Source organism: Sus scrofa, chromosome 8 (assembly GCF_000003025.6).
Source record: "Sus scrofa isolate TJ Tabasco breed Duroc chromosome 8, Sscrofa11.1, whole genome shotgun sequence".
Lineage (NCBI taxonomy): Eukaryota > Metazoa > Chordata > Mammalia > Artiodactyla > Suidae > Sus > Sus scrofa.
The window spans coordinates 88,602,554-88,619,026 of record NC_010450.4 but is presented as its reverse complement, the minus strand read 5'-3'; the positions used below and the strand labels follow the sequence as shown (position 1 = coordinate 88,619,026).

The 16,473-nt window shown below is 36.5% G+C and overlaps 1 protein-coding gene across 1 annotated transcript in view; it reads right to left on the bottom strand.

The window, feature by feature from the left end:
* The window catches only part of SLC7A11 (solute carrier family 7 member 11), an 82,507-nt gene extending 71,563 nt beyond the window's left edge, over window positions 1-10,944 (bottom strand). The window contains exons 1-3 of the mRNA XM_021101587.1: window positions 10,299-10,944; window positions 6,513-6,639; window positions 2,439-2,554 (exon numbers count right to left, since the gene is read on the bottom strand). Of these exons, the coding sequence (XP_020957246.1) occupies window positions 2,439-2,554; window positions 6,513-6,639; window positions 10,299-10,575 (520 nt within the window). The 5' untranslated portion in view covers window positions 10,576-10,944. The remainder of the gene's footprint in view (window positions 1-2,438; window positions 2,555-6,512; window positions 6,640-10,298) is intronic.

Genomic DNA, 16,473 nt, shown 5'->3' with positions numbered 1-16,473 from the left:
ACCTGCAGTGTCTCCATTAAAGCTAAATTCCTCTCAAAGACAGTTTGACTTTGCCAATTAGGCCACTGATTTACATTACCTGCCTTAGACATAAGAATATCTAGTTTCCTCTTTCAGTGCTTCGGATTCTAGGAAGGCATTTCCTCAAAAGCTCAAGCTTGCAAAAGGAACTTCAAGATTTGCAAACTAGCGTTATAACTAACGGCAAAAATAGGCGGACATGGCTAAGTTCATCCATGATGATTTACTCAGGCCCTTTTTTAGCTGTTCCTTCACCCACTCTACTATGGGAGTTTTGTAAACTGCAACCTACTTAATCATTCTTACCTATAATTGCTTTCAAATTTTCTTTAGAACAGTATCTACTTAGGCCCCTAAAACACAAAGTACCCCTTTAAAAAGTTTAATAGAATTGGGAAAAATAAGAAAATAGTAACCTAGACTTGCCAAAATAGTAATATGTTATCATTATCCACCTCATTTCAAATCTATCTCAACCCATCATAGATTTGTAAATGTTTACATAATATCCACTGAAAGTCTGCTACTAGAGCTTTTAATTAGTAACCTCTTCTAGCAATTGGCAGAGCTCTCAAAAAATGCTACCCCTACCTTTCTCTTTTCAAATATAATAACTGGTATGATGGAACCTCAGTCAGCTGAGGGACAAGAATAAAACAGATACAACAATGGCTATGGATCCAGTCCCTCAATGGAATGCCAGACTTACAGAGAACTTTCTAAGGGAGAAGCGCTCTGCTAAAAGTCTTAAAAATCTGACTAATTTCATCCTTCCTCAGCCATTAAAGATAATTTTATCTTTTCACAGGTATTTTACCAATAAGTAAAACTGACACAAACAGGGGTTTAATATTTAGCCCCGAATCACATAATTCAGAAACTGTGACACTAAATTTCAATTCCAGGTTGTCTGCTTCCAAGCCTGAGCTATAACTATTATGCTAAGATGGTTCAAAAATTCAAAAATTTGTGATATTAAATCTGAACATCACATTGAACAAGATTGTGACAAAAATATTATTTTATTTCTCATGAAAGTTAGTTTTAAACAAATACTGATTGAGCACAAACAACATGCTAGGTGTTATGTATAAGTAGCTACCATTCGTAATTTGTTCTTTAAAAATATTTGGTATTATCCAAAACATTTTACATATATCATCTCTTTTAATATCATTTAATCCTCACAAGACACTTTATGAGACAGGGCATGATTTTCAGATAAGAACACTGAGATGCAGAAAGGTTAAAGGACTTGTCCATAAATTTCACATCTGTTGTGTATGTTAAGGGCAAGATGAATCAAGCACATCATTACCTCTTCAGAACTTGGAAATGTCTAACTCCAGTATTTTTATCTTTCTTCAGAGACTTCGCAGTATAACTATATGTGTATGTTTTTTAGATGAAGTGAGGAATCCAGGATGAGCCTATTTAAATTCAGAAATACATCTACCTAGCACTAGAGATGTGTAATTACTCTTTCCTGCTAACTAACCACTCTCCTCTCTACTGTCAAATATTCACCTCTCTGTTGTTCACTGAACGACTTCAGCCTGAGGATGCAGTTCAGTTTTTCCCGTGTAGCTGTTTCCAAGTAGTTCAAACTTAATCAAATGGGATCATATTGATTCTTAAATCAGTGATTCAGTTAATATCTTTAAGTGATCATTTCCCATCATATTCAAGGGTTTGGTATTTAGACTCTTAAAATAAGGGCTTTGAGTCATAATTGTCTTCATATCATTTACGTAATATTGTGCAGTTCCTCTTTTTTATTTCCTCTTCTAAAGAAAGTTCTAAGATCTGTGCCCACTAAGCAACAACAAAAAAGAACCACTTCTTCATTTGGAGACCATAAAGTAATTGAGAAATGCTACTAATAATCAAATATTGAAAGAAGACTCTTACCATGACCAGTGATGGGATGGATAAAATCCTAACACTGAGAGTGAGAGCCACTAACATTGGATAATGCATGAACACACTATACACACCCAACACAGAAACATCACTCCATGAGGATAAGTGCATTACAATTCAACATGTCATCACTGAGCAAGGATAATTCTAATTCCAAATGAAAATCCATAAAATAATTAGGCTTTCATCCATAAACCTCTCTTATAGGTACAATCCAGTTGCTATATTACTAAAAGATAATTTTTTGTTTGCCTATTTTAAAAGATTAGCCATCGTATCTACTGACCCAGTGCAAAACTGGCATGTAATCTAATATCAGGGATCATCCAAATCCTTATTCTTTTCTTTATTTAACACAATTTTGGCAAGGAACTGTAAGCACAAAGAACACTATGTGGGAAGCAGTCCCACCAGGAAACAGTCTCAAGAAACTTGGTCTCCAATCACTTTTGTGAGGATTTTTTTTTTTTTAGATTTACACCTATAATACTCACTTATGCCCACAGCTGTAATGAGCTTGATTGCAAGTTCAGGAATTTCACATTGAATAAAAAATGGTTCCAGAATGTAGCGTCCAAATGCCAGAGATATCACAGCAGTGGCTGCAGGGCTAGGAAAAAAGAATTTAGGTTAACCATAGGAAAAAAAAAAAAATAGCATCTTCACTGAACTTTGTCTACCTGGATGTACTGTAAACCAGCAAATGGAACATTTAAAGTCTATAATTTTTAGAACTCCATATTTAATTAGGTTGTCCTAGACATTCCAAGTGAAAGATTGGCTACAGCTCTGGTGGCTAGTTTTTAAACTTCACATCTCCTTGGGAACAAGCATGGGTATGGTTGATTTTGCCATACCCTTCCATATTTGACATTTTATTAAAATTCTAGTATATTACTTGAGATCCTGACAGACCTGAGTCTCACAAGAAATAATCTTCTTTCTCAGCAAGTCAGCAGTTAAATTCCAGCACACTAAGAACATGTTAACAATGCAGTTCTAATGGGTTGGGGCATGGTCAGGAAAAGGAACATAAAACTCAACTTAAGAAGTTAGTATTAATAAGTGGTCATTACATACATATATACTTATATACTCTCTCTCTCTCTCTATATATATATATATATATATGGTATTAGTCTTATTTTTCCATACAGACAAAAAAACTTGGAGTCAATAATTATTTTTAATTCCAAAGAAATATTTAGATGCAAAGTATACATTGAAAAATAAAAGTATTCTTATAATTTTATAAATGGAGAAAATTTGCATGAGATAAGAAAATGAAAATAAGTTCAGATATGTAGTAAAATAGGTAAAAACCCCCTTCTATTTTAATTCTTCACCTATTTCTGAGATCATTGTACATGCCTTTTCAGTTTAAATATACCCACACATGAACACGTATTCGTTAGATACACAGGCAAGTCCATGGAATTATCTCATTTCTCATTGCCAGTCCTCCCTTTAGCTTATCTTCCTTCTCGTGGTTACCCAACACCCATGTCCAACTCCTAGACTATCAGAAAACCAACCACCATTATGTGTTTCAACCTTGGCCTTCTATACTACACAGTACCATGGATTTCTTGATTTTTTTTTCTTTTCCTAGAGAACCCCTTCCTTATCCCAACAAGACTATTTCTCTTGGTCTCCATCAATCATAATTTTTTGATGTATGTATTACATTATGTCATCTTGGTGCTTTCAAAACCTGCTCAGGATACAGAAAATGTCTTCAGTTCTGGGCTCCATCTGGTCTAAGCTGTTTTTTCCTCTTCAGTTGGCTTCTTTCCACTAGAAGGATCTGAATCACCTTTGCCCAGAGCTCTTGCAACTCATTGACAGTTTCTCCCAGCTCAGGTCTTAGTTCAGTTTTCTGCTGCTCAAAGGAGCATCTCCAATTCACTGATTGGGTTAGATTCCCAGGGTACTCTCTGTTTCTGAACCCCATGACATTCCTCTCACAGTGCATATCACAGTAGCAACTTCATATTCACTTAATGATTTCTTGATTGATAACTATTTCTCTCACTTGACCATAAGCTCCATGAGCATAAAACTGTGTCCATCTTGATCACTATTTCATCCCCAGTGTTTTGTACAATGTTTTGTCATAGAGTAGAAACCCAGTGAATGGTGACTATATGTTGAATGTGTAAATTCAAATGACCCCTGCAATGCACTGATGTGTGATATTTCTTTCCTTGAAATTGGTGTTTTATAGATTACTTCTGACAAGAGGAACTTACTCTGAAGCACAATAGTAAGTATTTAGGGACGATGGGTGTTTTCTTTTTTTCTTTCTTTTTTCTTTTTTTTTTTTTTTTTTTTGTCTTTTTGCCATTTCTTAGGATGCTTCCCGCAGCATATGGAGTTTCCCAGGCTAGGAGTGGAATCGGAGCTGTAGCTGCCAGCCTATACCACAGCCACAGCAACTCGGGATCCAAGCCGCGTTTGCAACCTACACCACAGCTCACGGCAACACCGGATTCTTAACCCACTGAGCAAGGCCAGGGATCAAACCCACAACCTCATGGTTCCTAGTCAGATTTGTTAACCACTGAGCCATGACGGGAACTCTGACCATGGGTGTTTTCAACGGAAGAGAAATATTAAAGTACCAAGGTATCTTGTTACCCCTCAAGTCATTCATTACTTTGCCCATGTGAAAGACCAACTAAGTAATGTGAGTCCAATATTACAAAGAAATATATGAACCCACTAAAAAAGCTTCCAGAATACACCTGGGTAATTTCTTCTGTAAACACATATACACTCTGTGAAGTAGCTCTCTTGTGATTAAAGTAGCATTTGATTATGAACTACTTGAGAATAGGAACCGTAGCTCACTCCACCATAAATCTCTTTAACTTGGTGTAAATCATTCAGTAGCAGTTTGTAGAATGAATGAATAAATGAATGAACACTGTATTGGTGCTACTATTGCAAAAGGAAGGATAATGGTCATCATAAGACCAAAGTTTGGCTAATTAGCCAATACAATGAGCCAATACATGACTGAAGAGGGACTCAAGTCCAGTTTGAGTCAGGCTCCAAAGCCTGCCCTCCTCACAGGCCAGCACTCTAAATAAGTAGCATATTCATTTGAAAGCTGAGCATGTTGTATTCAGCATATTACAACCTTAATCTTTCAGTCACTTATTCAAAAAGAGTTTAATATTTGACAATCAGGGCACTGAAATAAGTAGTATAAGGGTTACAAAAAGTACTTGAAATCCTTGCAGTTTTAACAGGGAAATGGCACAGATTCCTAAAATATTAAAGTAAGAATATAAGATACCATGTTCAGTGCCAAATGAGAAGCAGAGACTGCATTTTTTCAGAATAATTAAGAGAGGAAAGAAATACTATAAACTAGAGTGAACAGGTAATTAATGGTGGAAAAGATAGAATTTAAATTGACCTTTGAAGAGTAATATTCGGATTATTAGTAAGGAGTGGAAGACACATCCCAAGCAAATCTGAGATTTTAGAAAAGGAACAAAATAGCTCTTTATAATTATCTCATTATAATACGTTTTAAATAATGCACAATTGTTTAAGATGAGAACAGACTTAACAAAGAAGTAAATACTTTTCTAAACTCTTTGCTAAAAAAGAGACTCCTAGGGCTATAAAAACCAAGATTAGTGTTAAGTCAATACTTATTAGCTCTGCATTAGCCACTTAGTCCAAATGACAGGATAAAAGCTCACAGGAGCTCTCAACTGTGTAGGTCTGATAAGTTTACAGTAAGAGCAAGTTTCTCTAGTTACTTTTGTTAAACTCTGTAATCAGAATGTGCTAGGCACATTTCATGGAAGCTGTTTGCCTTAAGGATACGCCAAACTTCTCATGTGACATCATAAGTTTCCCACAAAGTTGGAGGAAATGTGCTATTCAGAGTGACTTAGCATTATTTGGTTTGATTTTAAACCAAGACAATCAGGAAGAGGAACATATTTTTACAACAATAAAATCAAAGCTTTTCGCTACTATAGTTCACTGGTTTGTTTAACGTGAGGATATGAGTCATTTATGACAAGTGAAGTTTTGTTTTTTTCCGTAATATAAAAGTTAGTGACATACTAAGTGGTGAGGAACAGAAGTTTCCTAGTCATGCAACGTGAGTAAACTAAAACGACTTAATAGTGTAATGTACAAGAAGAAAAACCCCAGTTCCTAGCATAACACTTAATTTTGTCTAATTATGATTTATAATCAAACAAAATGTCTGATTTATCAAGGCAGATTTTGATGCTTCACATTCTTTTCAGGTCAACATCTTTCCTGAAAATGTCATAGAGAATAACTGAATACTAACACAGAGTAGATGCTTTAAAAGTTTGGCATAGGTAGCAAACTACTGCCAGTGGCAAAACTGCATGAAATAAAAACCTTGAGAAAGGTATTTCATTACAGATTTTATGTCTGAAAGTAGATGTGCTTACCACATAGTCACATGACATGCATATTTCTAATTACATGAAATAATCAAGGTGATTCAAAACAGCATATAATGAGTAAGTTTATTTTTCCTTAATGCTTTCTATCTAGGTTCTTACCGTATTATGAGCAGTTCTACCCAGACTCGCACAAAAGCTGGTAATGGTCCGAAAACTTCCAGAATATATGTGTAGTGACCACCAGATTTCTTTATGCTTGTTCCCAACTCAGCATAGGACAAGGCTCCTGTGAAATATTTATAATAAAAAGACGCAAAGTTAAAATATTACCAAGTCATCCAGAAGTAGAATGCATTCAACGTTTATGTTGTGTGAAATGCTACTACACCTTTGGTCTGAATAACATCCTTTTTCAAAATAAATAGCAGTCATCCAATTCCAAAGAGTCTCCAAATTCATCTTGTTAACTTCCTCACATTTGAGATCTAGTTCATTCTACTCAAACAATGTAATTTTACTTAAAATAGCAAAGACAAACTTCTAAAACAATATCATATTATGAAGACTTTTCAATCTCGAACCTGGGAACAAGGGAAAAAGTGAAGACAAATGCCAAAAATACTAACATATTTTTTGAAGAACATAACTTCACATCAAGACAAGGAATTATCCCAAAAGGACTTCATTCTATTAAGATTCCTTTTAATAAATGATATTTCTGGGGTACATCAAAATAAGTAAGATTTATCTGCTTTCCAGAAAAGTATGGACTCAAGGCCTTGTAAGGCTTTACTTCATTTGTGGGATATGTTTTGCTTGTCAACAAAATGAATTTTAACTCAGATATTCTACTTTTAGGAAAGTTTTTCCTGGATGTTTTTGAAGAATATACTCTGGGTGGTTGAAATAACATAAAAACCTCTTTAAAAAGAAGAGCTATAACATTAATGTACATTAGGTAAAATTAACTACAGATCAAATATTAACATTTAGCAATAAAATTCACATGGACTTGAGCAAGTTACATAACCTCCCAAAACCTCAGGTTCATCATCTATAAAATTAAAGATCATAATTATTACCTCATTAGAGGTTTGTATGTATAAATATGAAAATATGTGCCAAGGACAGTACCTGGGCCTGACACACAGAAAACACCTCATGAAATATAGCAATACGTATTGATGTGAGCAATTATAAAGAAAATGGAAAATATATCTTGATGTTATGTGAAAAGTTCTATCCATACTGCTAAGTACTTAAATGTAAGACCTAATTTCTGCCTTAGCTACTTTGGAGACTAAAAGTGTGGCAAATTATTACTAATCAGTAAAGCTTCAGGTAGAACAGTCCAACATTAATATATTTTGGATATTCCACAAAATCTTACTGTTATTTATCCTATTCTTAAAACTAGTACTGTATCTGAATCACCTGGGAGGACTTTTATTTAAAATAAGAACAAATGCTAAGGCCATATCCCAGAACTACTCTCTAACCAAGAGAGACCAGAGTCTCCAGTAGAGGCATCCAAGTAGGTCCAATATTTTAAAATTTGCACAGCTAATTCTAGAGTAACTAGCCTACAGATTGATATTTGCAGATCACCGATACAGTTTGTCTAGTTTATAACTCATTTTAACAAGTTGCAATTTACTGTATTTGGAAACCAGCTGCCATGTTGGCAGGCTATACAAAAGAGCACCTAATATGAAATGTTACGGGAAAGTGTCCTATGTATCTCAGAACTTATCGCCAGAGAATCAATACCTAGACCTATGTGTGCTTTTCTGAAATTCTAGAATGGTTGTCCCAGGTTTAAATTTAGTTCCTGGAGAAATGAAATTTTCATGTAAAAATCTCAAGCCCCAAATAACCATTTTTACCCATATGAAAAAAGTTCAAAACAGAATGTAAGGATCCATGTATTGACCCTGGCTTTAAAAAATTATAAACCAAATTCTTTACTCTTACTCCCAGAGTTCTAGAGCTTTAAGACCAAGGATTTTTTTTTCCTTCTATTTGCTTTGCTTCCTGTTAAGAAAACACTCCTGTCAAAGGCTCCTGGTGGCTTGAGTGACAAATGCAATACAAATGTAGATTAGTACAGAAGCATACTCCCTGCAATTAGTAATCACAAATTACTAACCCATGTGTAAGTTTAGCTAGTTTCTTTAGCATTTTTTCCCCCTGAACTTCTTGAGGCAAAAGCATATTCTCACAGTTGAAATCAACATTACTTTAATCAGTTTAATGCTGAGAGCCACTCATTTTATTCTATCATAATAACATTTTGTTGGGTACAAAAATGGAATCACATAGTGGGAGTTACCACACATAGTATGCAAAGTCATGGAAACTGGTGATGGTTTTGCCAACTAGTAATTGATATAGGCTGAATATACCAAGTGTTGTAGAAGATTAAGAAAGCCCTAGGGTACACAAAGTCATTTAAGAAGGTAAACAATTAGGTTTCTCTGTGTCTATAAATATACATGCCACTCCATATGAATACCACAAACTCTTGGCAAACACCTAAAAATAAGTCCTCTGCAGATCTTTCCATGCTAAAAGTTTTGTTTTAACAAATTTTATCTAAAATATATTCTTCCCAATAATGGAAGTTTGAGTTCTTTAGATGAATATTCAAACTAATGCATTAAAACATTACAAGGCCTTAAGAATAAGTGGATTGTTATGTGTAGGACTGAGAGTTTGTACTTAGTAATAGTGTTAGTACCTTTAAAAATAAATCCTTTGGAGCATGATAATGTGAGAAAATAGAAAGTATACATGTATGTGTAACTGGGTCACCATGCTGTACAGTAGAAAAAAAAATTGTATTGGGGAAATAACAATTACAAAAATATTTTTAATAAATAAAAAGATTTTAAAAAATAATAAGTCCTTTGGGCATCAAAACACAGTATTTGCCAGAGAAGAGCACAAATGTCTTATACACTTTTTCCATAGCGTAAGTAAAAATTTCATTCTCTTGACCATCCACCAGTTTTTGCCACCTTTACAACAAACTGAGGTGTCTTTCTAATAATTTGCCCACCTCATTAGGGGTCATTTATTAACTCTTTCCTATTAATCATTAAATCAATAGAAGAGATCTAGATTTTGAAGAAAAATAATAATCATACTTCTACCAGTTCTGTTCAGACTAACTCAGCAGACAGGTGGATAAATTGGCCTCTGGAGACCAAGTGAACTGGCAATGAAGAAAAGAGAGTCTGTGCAAACACAGCAAACCAACAACCAATTCCAATTGTATAATTTTTACTGCAAAAGTTTATAGGTACTGGAGAGAGATAAAAGGTTGAAAGAATAAAAGATGCTCGGACCCTTGCAATTTTCCCACTTATGATAGGGAATGAATTATGTGCCGTCACTTTCACATCAAGGACTTTTTAAAGAATACTAGGAACTAACAAACACATGAAGTTAAAACATTAAAATGGAAAAGATTTCCACCCATTTGTTTTGCCAATAAAAAGTGAGTAAAACTTCTGTTGAACACTCAGTTCCGTGCTAAATAGGCCACACCAGGTTTCACTTCACAGGTGTTTCATCTGGACTGCCAGCTGCCAAGATGTCCCAGACACACTAACTGAGCACAAGTACTACTCGGTACAGAAAGCTCACAGGTATTTTACTGGGTCATCAAAGTTAGCCTTAATGTTCATTGCCACAGAGGAAAGTCAGAAAAATAGTCTGTGGAAAAGCGAACACAGCCTACAAGAAGCAATTTCAAGGAATTCAGGAGTCTGCCAACAGTGGACACTGTGTTTGAATAGTTTGCATACCTCCTCCCCAAATCAGAAAATCTGGAGTGGCCTGTGCCATTCATTCACTCCTCCGTAGAAATGAACCTCTGCTCTCCCGGAGAGGAAACTGCTGCGCTCCCCAGACACACCCCAGGGAAGCAGCTGCACTCACCAAACAGTGACAGGACCCCGCATACGGTCCAGACGACCAGGGACAAGCCCACGCTGCCTGTGTTCTGGAGCACGCCCTTAGGAGAGATGAAGATCCCTGCTCCGATGATGGTCCCGATGATGATGGAGATTCCTCTCAACAGAGTGATTTTCTTCTTCAGCACAACTTTCTCCTGCCCAGGTGGCTCCCTGCCGCCCAGGGAGGGCAGCCTCCTGTGAACATTCCCCTGCAGGTAACCTCCATTGGAGATGGTGGACACCACAGGCTTTCTGACCATTGTAGTCACCCGCAGGGGAGAAAAGGAAGTAGCAAAAAAGTACAAAATAAATAAATAAATAAAAATAAACCCCCTAAACTTTCAACTTTGGTGCCTGTTGGTGTTTCTTGACCGATGGTTCTCTTCCTCTTTGCTTTCAGATTCCTTCTCAGTTGTTACTGGGCTCACAGGTAAAAATGCTCAGGTATATTTTTGCCTTCAGAAATCTAATTACTCCTGAGAAACACCTGTGTGTTCGGTCATGGTGTTCTGGTTCCTCCACCTCCCCGACTACCTCTGCTGCTGCCTCTGCTGCTGCTGCCGCCCTATCATTACAGACCAGCTCAGCTTCCTCGTGGGCTGGTATTTAAGCTCCTGCCTGTCACACAAACTTACTCCGGCTGGATGATGATGCAAATTCTCCAGGTTTGCATCAGCCACATGAGAAGGCTCCAGCATTACTCAGCTTTTTTTTTTTTTAAAAAAAAAAAAAAAAAAAAAAAAAAAAAAAAAAAAAAAACCACTAGCAGCAAGTTGCTTTCGGAGGACAAAGCACACACTTAAAAGGGATCCTAACCAATTCAGGAGTAGTAAATTCGGAACAGACCTTCTCCTAGTGAGGGACAAAAGCTCTTCACTCGAAAAGAAAATGAAAAATGAAACAGGAAATGATCCCTGCGTCGTTAAGAAGCTTCTTTTTTCTTTACCTTACATAAAAAACAGTTTCCACAAAACTGTTTTGATCACAGAACATTACCCAAAGCTGCACTGTTTATAACCACAAAATTTAGATTTCATCCTGCTTCCTGGTTAATTTTTTTTATTTTGGGTTTCCTAGCAACACAGTCAATCTAATATTTACAAAGCTGGAATGATTCTGTATAGCTGCCGTCTTGCACAGAACAATTGGGAGCTTTAACATTTAAGATAAAAATTATTTCTTACTACTATAATATACCAATACTTAAAATCACCATCTGAGTGTGACTACTATGAAAATTACAGTGACTCCAGAAAATAGTCATTTTCTGATTCTCCTTAGCAGTAGGTGATCTCCTAAACTAAGTAAAAGATATGTACTCTTCATTTTGCATGTTGTTCCATCAAATTATTAAAAAAAAACCCTTCAAATTAAGCAATATTTACAATGACATAAAAACATACACAAAACAAAGGCTTGAAAGGATACACAGACTAAAATTGAGGAAAATATTAACAATATGTAGAATTTCATTCTAGAGTGTGAATTGTTATATTGTGACTTTAAATTTAAAATGAATTAGAGGAGTTCCCGTCGTGGCGCAGTGGTTAATGAATCCGACTAGGAACCATGAGGTTGCGTGTTCGGTCCCTGCCCTTGCTCAGTGGGTTAACGATCCGGCATTGCATTGCCGTGAGCTGTGGTGTAGGTTGCAGACTCGGCTCGGATCCCGTGTGGCTGTGGCTCTGGCGTTGGCCGGTGGCTACAGCTCTGATTCAACCCCTAGCCTGGGAACCTCCATATGCCGTGGGAGCGGCCCAAGAAATAGCAACAACAACAACAACAACAAAAGACCAAAAAAAAATAAAAAATAAAAAAAAAATAAAATGAATTAGAAATATAAGCTAAGGTTAAAACATTTAGTTTGAGACAGTAAAAAAGGCAAATTATTTTTCTGTCTTTTAAGGGCTGCACCCAAGGCATATGGAGGTTCCCAGGCTAGGGGTCTAATTGGAGCTACAGCTGCTGGCCTACAGCACAGTCACAGCAATGCTGGATGCCAACCACATCTGCAACCTACACAACAGCTTACAGCAACACCAGATCCTTAACCCACAGGTGAGGCCAGGGAATGAACCTGTATCCTCATGGATGCTAGTCAGATTTGTTTCCACTGAGCCATGATGGGAATTCCCAGAAAGGCAAACACTTTAATGTTTTATTGCCTTTCTTAATCAAATGTCCATAAGACAAATACTAAAAGAAAAAAAATCCTAGATAAAATGTTTGGCAGAGGTGGTTCTGGATTCAATGAGAAGAATTATATGTTATCATTGCCCTAAAGCTACATTTACAAACACTTTTAAATACGCTTCTGAACATCTGAGCAAAAACGACAGAAAACTTGCATGTGGGAAGGGGGGGATGTGGAGGGGAGTCAGAATGATACAAGAAAGAAACAGCCACTAGCTGTTAAATGGACAAGCTCAGACCATTTAATGCTATGTCAGCACCTGAGGAAATTATCCACATCAATACTCTATCATCAAATAACAGAGGCTACCTTATTTCCTTTTTGTATTATCTACCTAAACCCTACATAATTTGCTTTGGGTATACCAAGTAGGGTTTTTAAAAAGCCAAAATAAATACTTTTTCCCAGCTGTATGTCTTTCAAAAAATTTAAATGGGTAGTTTTCCTCGTTCAATTTTGTTGAAACTCCTAAAAAGAAGAAGAAAAAGCTAAGGGAAGATTCTTCTATTTCTCTTCCTCATCCTAGGTGTTCTTCAATCACACAATTATTGTGATTAATACACATAGTGAAGAGAGGAGAGGTCTTTGTTTCCCAAAAAGGGGAACAGATTAGTTCTGGAGAAAAATGAGTTAAAAGTAAAAGACTAGAAATCCCAGCCACAACTTCCCATCTCCAACTAAGAGGAGCCACAGTGCAATTTTTAATTTTGAGTTTAATGACTGAACTAATAAATTGAGAATAAAGCTGCACTCAGAAAACCTAGATAGATTCTAAAAGAGGAAAAATGTTGTTTCAATACCAAACATTCTCCTACTTTGCTAAAAGTACTTATGAAGAAAAGTTGCTAAAGTTAGACTATTGGTCAAAAGGATTGTGCTATCATATAAAACAGTCACACACAAAAATTCTACGATGCTGCACACAGTTGCCAAAGATACCAGTATACTTCATCCAATCACCCAGGAATTTGCAGAAAATGCAGAATACAAAGAAAACCTTGAATTACTTTCAGGGTTAACAAATTCTTATAAATCAACAATCCTAAACCTATAAACAAAAAATTGGGATGGTCTTGGAAAAAATGTGTAACAGAAAAATTACTTCCAAATAAATGCATGTATATTCTTCCTCCTACGTTAGGTCTTATTTTAAGTATTGCTGTCATATTGGGAACCTATTCTAGTGCTATTTACACATATAAATTTAGTGCATAAGGAATGGCCCTGTTCCCTAAAAGCATTGCATGGAAGAAACACATGTGATATATTGTAGTAGCTTCCCTTTTCTGGTAATAATTTCTATCCCATGATTATAAATATGGGCATATAATGAATGATCTGACCATAAATAATTATCTCCCCAGCTGCCCAGTTGCAGGCTATAGGAATGAGGCCTGAGCTGGGATATTTCTAAAAGAATTACATTTCTTTTTTCTTATCTGTTGCAAGTTCTAAAGATGTGACCTGAGAACAACTGATGGCCATGTCCCCTGCCATGTTGAGAAAATTCTCATGAAATAAAATAAGCAAAGAATATATTTATAAAGTTCCAGCATCAACAAGCCCTGTTCTAGTTCCTACGGAAGGAATCCAGATAGGTTCTGTGTACTGAAGATCTTTCAATTCCATAAACTACTAGTATCCTTGCTAGGAATATTACCTCATGCCACACGCAAAAAGAAATTATACATGGATGGTAGAGTTAAATGTAAATAGCATGTCATTAAAGTTGTAAACTAGACTAGACTGAAATGACATGATATACTACAGCCATTAGACAGACACATGTGGTTATCAGCACTTGAAATGTGGCTAGTCCAAATTGTGATGTGCTACATGTGTAAAATAGCTTCTGGCATTTGAAATCTTTTTTTTTTTTTTTTACTTTTTTTTTTCCGTCTTTTTTTTTTTTCCCATTTCTTGGGCCGCTCCCACGGCATATTGAGGTTCCCAGGCTAGGGGTCTAATCGGAGCTGTAGCTGCCAGCCTATATCAGAGCCACAGCAACACAGGATCCGAGCCACGTCTGCAACCTACACCACAACTCAAGGCAACACCGAATCGGTAACCCACTGAGAAATGGCAGGGATTGAATCTGCAATCTCATGGTTCCTAGTCAGATTCGTTAACCACTGCGCCATGACAGGAACTCCTGAAATCCTATTTTTTAAAAAGAACAAAAAATAAATTTCCTTAATAATTTCGTCATTCACATTAATTTCTCCAGTTTCATTATATTTTTGATGTTGTGACTTAAAAATTAAAATTATATGTGTAGTTCAAATTTGTGGCCCATTTTATTTATTTATTTATTTTTGCTTTTTAGGGCCACACCTGTGGCATATGGAATTTCCCAGGCCAGGAGTTGAATCGGAGCTGTAACAGCTAGAACTCCTTACATTCTGTTGCTGGGAGTATAAACATCCATTATGCCAGCTTGTTGTATCTACTAGAGTTAAACACATGCATACTCTTTGACCAATAAATCCCACTCCTAAGAAAATGCTTGCCCAATAAAAATGCAGGACATCCATGGACAAAAGACATGGGTGAGAATATTTATGGTAGATTTATAATGGCCAGTACAGAAACTAATGCAAGTGAGTACATAAATGGTAGAATGGATTGATGTATCACTGTATTTATTCTATGAAATACTATAAGACAATAAAAAACAGAATGAACAATATAACTATGTACAATATGGATGATTCTCACATAATATTAGAAGAGATATAAAAATATACATATGATTCAATTTATTTATTTATTTATTGCTTTTTAGGGCCACATATGTGGCATATGGAGGTTCCCACTCTAGGGGTGGAATCAGAGCTGTACCTGATGGCCTACACCACAGCCACAGCAATGTCAGATCTGAGCCACCTCTGCAACCTATACCACAGCTCATGGCAACACCAAATCCTTAAAGCACTGAGCAAGGACAGGGATCAAACCTGCATCCTCATGGATTCTGGTCATTCCTTAACCACTGAGCCACGATGAAAACTCCTGTATGTATATGTATGTGTATATACATCCCTTTTTTTTTTTTTTTTTTTTGGTTTTTTGTCTTTTCCAGGTCTGCACCCACAGCATATGGAAGTTCTCAGGCTAGGAGTTGAATTGGAGCTGTAGCCGCTGGCCTACACCAGGGCCATAGCAATGCAGGATCCAAGCCGCAGCTGCAAACTGTACCACAGACCATGGTAACACCAGATCCTTAACCCGCTGAGCGATGCCAGGGATCAAACCCACCACCTCAGGGCTCCTAATCGGATTTGTTAACCACTGAGCCACGACGAATATATATATATCTTTTTAATTACATTTTTGTTTCTATTATTTCCACAATTTTCTACTGCTAGTCAGATTCATTTCTACTGAGGCACAATGGAACTCCTCAATTTACATAAAGTTTAAAAATAAGTAAAACAACTATAGTGTGAGAACTCTGACTTTGGGGAAAAGTGGATTCTTTTTTTTTTTTTTTTTTTTTTTTTTTTTTTTTTTTTTTTTTGTCTTTTTGCTATTTCTTGGGCCGCTCCCATGGCATATGGAGGTTCCCAGGCTAGGGGTCGAATCGGAGCTGTAGCTGCCAGCCTATGCCAGAGCCACAGCAACGCGAGATCCGAGCCGCGTCTGCGACCTACACCACAGCTCACGGCAACGCCGGATCCTTAACCCACTGAGCAAGGGCAGGGACCGAACACGCAACCTCATGGTTCCTAGTCGGATTCGTTAACCACTGGCCACGACGGGAACTCCCGAAAAAGTGGATTCTAATGATTGGGGGAGGTGACACGAAGACAGTTCGAGCATCCTAGTAACGTTCTTAACAACCTGGGTAGTAATTACCTATGTCTTTTAACTTTAGTTCAAGACTTTAATACACTTACATTTTTGTATTTTCTGTATTCAATTTAAAATTCAGGTTTTTTTTAAATCAAGCATTTTGGTTGAA